This window comes from Opisthorchis viverrini (assembly GCF_000715545.1).
Source record: "Opisthorchis viverrini unplaced genomic scaffold opera_v5_57, whole genome shotgun sequence".
NCBI lineage: Eukaryota > Metazoa > Platyhelminthes > Trematoda > Opisthorchiida > Opisthorchiidae > Opisthorchis > Opisthorchis viverrini.
The window spans coordinates 1,589,494-1,597,516 of NW_008751714.1; the positions used below are offsets into that span (position 1 = coordinate 1,589,494).

The 8,023-nt window shown below is 46.2% G+C and overlaps 1 protein-coding gene across 1 annotated transcript; it reads right to left on the reverse strand.

Moving 5' to 3' along the window:
- Positions 1 to 6,053: 6,053 nt before the first annotated feature.
- T265_03863 (hypothetical protein) lies at positions 6,054 to 6,329 on the reverse strand (the record flags this gene model as incomplete). Its single annotated transcript, XM_009168444.1, has 1 exon — positions 6,054 to 6,329. One exon carries the CDS (start codon positions 6,327 to 6,329, stop codon positions 6,054 to 6,056), a length of 276 nt encoding a protein of 91 aa, XP_009166708.1.
- Between the last annotated feature and the right edge of the window lie 1,694 nt (positions 6,330 to 8,023).

Below are 8,023 nucleotides of genomic sequence, written 5' to 3' on the forward strand. Positions count from 1 at the left end.
TGCCCATTCTATCGTTCCCTTCATTTCAAGTCTCTTCAATTCCGTTACCCCTCCAATCCGGAACCATTTTTTGTGATATGTCTACCGGATCAGCTCGCCCAATCGTCCCCGAAGCTTTCCGACGCGTTGTTTTCGACCACTTTCATGGATTTTTTCATCCAGGAATCAGAGCAAGCAGGAAGTTGATTCGTGCACGCTTTGTATGACCCTTCATGAATAAGGACCCGACATCCTGGGCCAACCAGTTCATCGCCTGTCAACGCAGTAAAGTAACTCGGCATACAAACTCACCTATCGGTTAATTTGCCGTTCCTGAGGCTCGATTCACACACGTCCATCTCGACATTGTTGGTCCTCTTTCCCCATCAAACGGTTTCACTCATGTCTTTACTATGATTGATCGTTTTACCCGTTGGCCAGTAGCTGTACCCATTTTAGATACTTCAGCTGAAACGGTTGCTTTTACATTTTTGCAGCACTGAGTGAGTAATTTTGGTATACCTCTCACCGTTACTACCGATCGCGGTTCACAGTTTCAGTGTAATCTCTTCCGGGAGTTTTCTACACTATTCGGTTTCCATCACATATCGACTACCGCGTATCACCCCTGTTCCAACGGTCTGGTTGAGCGTTTCCATCGATACCTCAAAGCTGCATTGACTGCCCAAATGAACACATCTTGATGGTCCTCTTCTTTACCCCTCATTTTGCTTGCTATTCGCTCCACTATTAAGGAGGATCTTCACTGTTCCCCAGCCGAACTAGTATACGGTACAACTCAACGTCTACCTGGTGAACTAGTTTCCCCTTCTGGCGCACAGCCGGAATCACCCGTTACATTCGTCTCCCGTCTGAAACAACACATATCCGAACTTCGTGCGACACCGACCAGACGATCAACGCGAGCAGAACATATCTCAGCCGATCTCTCTTCTACATCTTTTGTGTTTGTCCGACATGACGCAACGAGGAAACCCCTCCAACCTTGTTATGATGGCCCCTTCAAATCAAATACTTTGTTTTAGAGAGAGGCGGAAAGCGTGATACCGTCTCCATTGATCGCCTGAAACCTGCCTACACTGAAGCACCCACGACCACATCCAGCAATCCTGCTATCCCAACAACACCCACATCTAACCAAGATATCCCACCCGCCAACCTCACTCCTTCCACTAGTCGTTCCGGACGTCGCTTCCGTTTCCCTCAGCACTTAGCTGATTAGGAATCTTGAAGTGAGCAACTTATGATTCGTTACTTTAGTTATTCGAGCGCTTTCCCTTTTTACAGTCAACGCTCTAGTGAGGGAGTAGTGTGGCGTTTTGTACCTTTATTTTACTTCCATTATAACGTTACGTATTTCATCAATTGCATAATCGTTTTTTGTTTGAATACGAAAAACTACAAAAGCGCGCACTTGTACAATTTCACATAATACAAGTGTGGTCCGTGCTTCGACTCCCTCTTCTGATTTCGCTCGCGCTTGCAGCGGTCATTCGCGAGTCTCATGTACTAACTCGGGTACCAAGACATTTCAGACATCTTCGGAATCTATTACATGTGGGAACTGTTCAAAAGAAGACCTCTGGACCAACATGATTGGATTATTGTTTATTCGCTGACCTGGGCCAACGACGAACTATTTTAAAGAAAACAATTGTTAGTGTGTCTGTTCCATCAGATATCTTTATTTTTGTATACCCAACCTAGCGTCATTATTTTTATTTCTTTGCCACACCCGCTCACCTGTAACGCAAGCGAAAGGAGGATATGATAGTATGGTTGTCTGGGTGCTGTGGTTGACCCTCCACGATTAAATGTCATCCGGCAAAAGTAGACTTACATTTGAAAGAGCATCTGGGACATCGATGAGACGGATCATAAACAGTAGTGGTCGCAGAACGTGATCTAGAAGAACTCCAACGGGACCCGGTCCCGGAGAAAAGTAGATCGAGCCGACTTTGACTCCGGGTGAACGCCTTTTGAATATTATAATAATGAAGCTTTTGGATTGGCAAAATGTGTGTGAGGTAGGCGATTACTGCCTAAAAGTTGAAAAATTTCGCTTCCGATATCAGTCATTTGTTTCAGCTTGGGTAGTCTGCCCATTGATACGGGCGCTCCCTTGCCGCTAAATTTTTTTGTACAGAACCTCTGCGAGTTTATTGTAAACTTTCACACAATAATGGTGGATTTAGTTGCCTATATGCTCAAACCGAAAAGCATTCTAATCAACCTTCGCTTTGTCGCGATCGGTTTTATTGGTCCCCCTTCCTATCTGTTGGTGTGCGTTCGATTTTGAACTTGCTATGCTATAGCTTCAGAAGTAGCTTCAGATGTGGTTTTATAACTCGGGGGCAGTGCGTTTTTTCTATCGTTCACGGACTTCCGGGATGCGCTAAGCTAACACGTGCGAAGTAAACACATGGTATTTGTGCATGTAGCCAGCAGTCAAAGCACGAACGCTGTTTTGCATTACGAACGGGTGTACTGCAAGTACATCAGGCGGCCAGTAACAGACGGAACTAGAGATAACCCAAGGGCGCTAGTAATCTTGGCGTATTTGTTGTTGGAATACAGTAGGAGAAGTGCTGGTTGTTAACTGCATTTTTTCTAAGTAGGCGGGGACCGTCCCTCGGTCACTGCTGTTTATCTCGAAAAATCCATTGAGTTTCTGAGTTTTTGTGCGATCGGCTTTATGTCGATCAATGGCTGATCAAAGGGGACTTAGCAACTGCAATACCCTGCCTAAGTTTTGAACGTCGTCGAGTAGATTTCGGCGGCTTGTGGACGATTGGTTCGGTAAGTTATTTGGCACTCAGGCCACATACAACTGCCGCCGAAAGCGACGGCTATCTCTGTTGAGTAAGTGGTACATAGTTGTGCTCTAATGTGGTAAATTGTATAATTTCGTTCCTGGGCAAACTTCGGGAGATCAGACGCCTGCTTCTGCTTCAGTAGCGGTAAGGTGACTATAGCCAAAATTGCTTCTACAGACGACGGAAAATGGCTCTGTTTCGACGTTTCTCGGATGTATTAAATGTTGACAGAACACACGCAACAGATCATTTAGAGTAAGTATTTTATGAACTCACCAGTATTTAATGTGCAGGCACAAGCTGTTACCCTTCTTGAAAACGAAAGGCATGGGCACAGGAAGTCTGTCTTTGCGTTGCCTCATGGAAAGAGAACAGTTTTCTTCCAATCACAAGCTGTTCAGCGTATTCAGGGAGGTGATAGATGAACAATGTCGTGTGAAGATTATTATCGTGGGCAAGTTGGAGGCACAAATGCGGAAAGCGAGTGCAGTTTCCGTCTACGATTTCATATCGTAGCACCTCCATATTAAAGCAAGCCAACGGAAAGCACGTACGTATCATGGTGCTGGAGATGTGATCAATCTATGTTTCTGGTTTAAACACTCAGGTGCCATGTGACGGTTGACACCCGTGCTGGAGAATGCGCAAGTCCCTTCTATCAGGTGGGGTGGCTTCCCAACGTCCATGTATTCTCTGTGTAATGATTAGATGGGTGGGCATCGTATTCGCATTTTAGTTGTGTGCATCAGCCAAGTTTGATTAGCTTTCCGCTACAAGCGACCTAAGTCTTAGGTCTTAGTGGACCACCAAACTTGACACATTGCTTAGATCATCATCATTTGCAAGCCCCGGGTTCTTCCACCTTCATACGAGTTAACCTAAATTAGTGAATGTGTCTAACCCCATGATAACTCGGAATAGCAATAATAAAGACCACAGAACACATATTTTGGTATCTGTCTAGTTAAGCAGGTATAAATAGCAAAAACGATTTGCAACAGTACTACTTTAGCATATTTTGCGTCCACAAGCACAATGCGGATTTTAGAAACCTCAATGAACCAATTCAGGTGCGTAACTTCCCGCTACCTCCGTCGGTTGTAATTGACACACGTTTTAAACCATATCTTATCACATTTCGCACCGTTGTGACTATCGATGTTGATAGATGAGCTTACAAAATCGCCAAATTTGCTCAAATAAAATAAAAAAGTGAATTTGCATAGCAATTTATTGGACGTGATCATTCTTTAGTAGAGGGCGGTGACCTTGCAGATGACGTAGTTTTTCAGAATTCAGTTACATTTTCCAACTACTGGGTAGCTAAACACGACCACGCCTGTCACCCAAGGATGGTTTGGTTGCAGTCCATCTTTGGGGAGATCGAGCTGTGAACTGTGGAATGATTTATAATGACCAGCTTTAGAACGCTTTCCGGCAGCCTTCAAAGAGTGCCAGTGAGACTAGGAGGATTCTAGCTGCCGAGGGATCAACGGTCACTGGACTTGTAAATCGATCGCCTTCAATGGTTGACTGATGAAACATCCGGTGAAGAGCATTAGCCAGTGTACTTAGGGGAGAAAAGGCAGGTTCAGAGCTGTCCGTAGTTCCGTCTTGTCAGGATTTGTTGTGATGAGCTCGCTGATTCAGAACATGAAGCTGTACAATGTTCTTTCTGGGCCTCAAAGGCCACTATGTTTTTCACTCGCACCTCCCCTTTCTTTCCTCTCGAGAGATGGCGGTTGGCAGATTGATTCGGATGCATCTCGTGTGCGCCTTCTAAATTTCTGGCAATAACGCTTCACGTTCCACCAGCAACTATCTGATTTGGAGTGGTTCCGTATTTTGCAAAATGCCAGCCCATTTTCGTGTCACATGTAGGTGTCTTTCTGAAGAATGGTTGGGATATCACTTTCAGGGAACGTCAAATCCTTTAGGAGCTTTGGTTCCGTCTGTCTAAGCACCTGTTTCTTTTGGGGGAACACCGCATTATCTCCGTGTTCCAGACAATATGCCTGTAAATTTATCTCTTCAAAGCTGGTCTAGAGGGAATACGCATTTCAAATCCGTTTGAATTCGAGTATTCCTAGCAGCATGTGCGACCTCTTGGCAGATACTGGTGACTGCTTAAGTAATCACTTGTTCGTCCATGCGCTTTTCGTTGGAGGCATCCAAGTTCATCAGGGATGGTCGTTGGCTGCGTGGTATATACTGGGTGAGATGACGTGTTGTGCCAAAGTACTCCAGCGTTGAGACAAAAGGTATACTAGGCCCGATGCGCTGGAACTGGATCCAGGAGGGTTCAAGAACGTCATAATAGCACGCTAAGGAAAGATGCGTGAAACAGTAGCTGATGTGCTCATATCTTTGCGTGAGGTGCAGGTTGTCCCCAGGCGGTAGAAACGGCAAGCAAAGACGAAAAGAAGACGATCGTCGTAAGCAGTAGAACTTGAATCCGCAGCACATCACAAAAATGTTCAAGAGCAGTGTCGAAGAAAACTGCCGGTCTAGTCAGGACAGTATCTAGGCGCACAACAATCCCATCTGCATTCCCGCGTTTCGGGTCGGCCTGGAAAATAAGTTAGCCGCCTATCGCGATCTGCGGAGACAAGCGCCTGGCGTAAGCCAGGTTACTGTGTGATCGTGGACTGTTCTATAAGGAGAACTGACCATTCAATGTCGAGAAGTATGTCGAGAGGCTTGAGGCAGCATTAAAACTAGCACTTCAACAGCACTCCTCCGCATCCGAATCTGTGAAACAGAGGGGTGTGCCATCGGAAAGCCTGGCATAGTTATTAGTCATGTGCCGCACTTGAAACCAAGACTTGAAAGGGGCCACCGCGGCATGCGTGTCTGCTTCCTACTTTGGTGGGTCTAATGCCTACTACTCGTTTGCAGGCGAGCTTGTCCTTCGTGTTCAGTCTGTATTGACTCGGTGTTTGGGGATGTAGTGTTGCCCTTCGTGATCGACATTTCTGATGATTGCTGCTTGCCGTCCATCTTTGTCAAGTTCATTCGTTGCTGCGTGAAAATTGGCGATAATCGCTCCCTACTTGGGCCTATTGGCGCTGTCCATTGAAGTGCCTCTGCGATATTATCTTGCGTCACTTGTGCGCTGGATGGAGCCACCAAGAAGCATTCATTTTTGTTACATTTTTAAGAAGCTTGGTTATTTTTCCTTAAGCCAGCAGGAAACCTTTTGTTTGGACGAGTTTTACGGAGCTTGTTCAATTAGGGTTATTCCTTTTCAGATACGGTGCTGTCGGATCTCTGCCTTTGGGCCTTGGTGTCATCGCTGATGACTGGGCTCATGAGTGGACTGGCCGCCTTCAATAGATTGGGTCTGTGAGTTGGTAGTTTCCCATTTTCAGGAGAGCCTATCACAAGTGCCTTTGCTAGAGATGCCAGGTGAGAAGAGAGCACTTGCGCTAGTTGCATCTTGGCAAACTGACCAGTGGGTGTGACTCTTGCACCGGCCTCAGACGTCGCCTTCGGTGCTAGTTGCAGATCCATCGGCGCACTGTTACTTATCTCTGCACACCTCATCCTATCCAACCTAGAGCTTCTGCCTTTAATATCTTTCTGTTTCGATTTTACCGGGAAAATCGGCGGTCAGTCTCTCGACGGTCAGTGGCAGTTTGGCGTCTAGTTAGAGGTGATCAGCTGGTGAGCGAGCCGTTCGGAAGCCTCAAACTTTGGGCTGATCAAATGGTAGTAGGTAGCGTATGTTGGGTCTTTCCGACGAATTTACATTTCGCCTCCAATTAGTGAGCCTTGGTGTGAGACTGCAAAGTTGCCCTGGCTACAGTCCGGGTGGTGACCAACCGGATTACGTTTCTACAGCATGCCCACGCATGTTTACAACGCATTTTTGTTTTTTCTTGACGGGGCGGGATTCCGATGTGCAACGTTCCAAAGTACACAAACAAAGTACGGAGTAAATAAACGGCGTTTCGAAAGTCGTCCACAGTCGTTTCATTCCAACCAATGGTGGTGTCTCATCATGGCTCGTGATTTAAAGTGAATTAAAGCCACTGAAAGACCAGAACGGACCCGGGAATCTTGGGCAAATTTCACAATTTTGCGCATGAATTCGTTTTGATTCACGATCACAGTAACGTTTATGAGTGAAATGAGTGACTGTCTTCCTATGACAAGGCGGGGTTGGTAATCAAATTGAAGCCTTGTCTTGTGCGCCTAGTAATTACAGTCCGTTAAAAAGAGGCTGAAAAATAAGACACTTGCTTCTGGGACACCACAACTTCAGAGCCGATTGATTTATTCAGTGTATCCTTGTAGGCCATCAGTACGCAGGGTGGTGCGGTCGGGTATGGAAGTCTATAGATAGGAGCAGCAGCACAGCGGCGTGGGAACTTCTGTGAAGTAAGCGGTCAACTACGTTCACTCAGTCATATGCCGACCTTCCGTGTTAATGGATTAAGGGTAGTTGGGTATGCTGCGGACCAGCTCTGTAGGAAACAGCTTGAAGAGCAGGTACTGGCCGCAATTAATATATCAATTTCAGCAGCTAGGTACATACGACTGCTGCGGGCGATGATAGGGGCACTGAATTTGTTCACGCTAGCTGAGTGTACATACTCAAGAGTTGAAATGCTTTACACAAAACATGAAGAATACTCCACCATCCTCAACGACGTAGCAAGTCAGTGGTCAAGGGCACCTAGTTAAAAACTAGGCGGACTGTTTTGATTGAGGTCACGGGATCCTGGTTCATTAGAAACTAAAAATCAGGATCCACGCAAGGAATCGGTTTGGCTCCTTTGGGACTAGGTGCATATATATTGGCACGCCATCTACGGTGTGGGTCAAGGGAGGTTGAGGAGCAGTTGTCCAAACACGGCTCATTCCTGGTTCGTCCTGCATTGTTTCATTTTCCCAGAAGTAGTGTGGGATATGAGGATGGGTGAGTGGCAACAGCGCCAAGCTTGGCGGTTAGGTCGAACGGATGAGCCGGCATTTCGTAAAATGCGGAACCGCTGTAAATCGGAAATCCGCCAATGGAACATACGAAAACAAGCCACCATTCTGGACCTCGCTCGAGAAAACAAAAACGTACAGTTCAAGTACATGAGACATCGCCGCAGAAACAAGGCATCCGCGCTCTCCTTGAGGGACAGAAACGGAGAACCAACAAATGACCCAACAGTGGTATCTGAGGTTTACAGAGAACACTATGCGTGTCTATA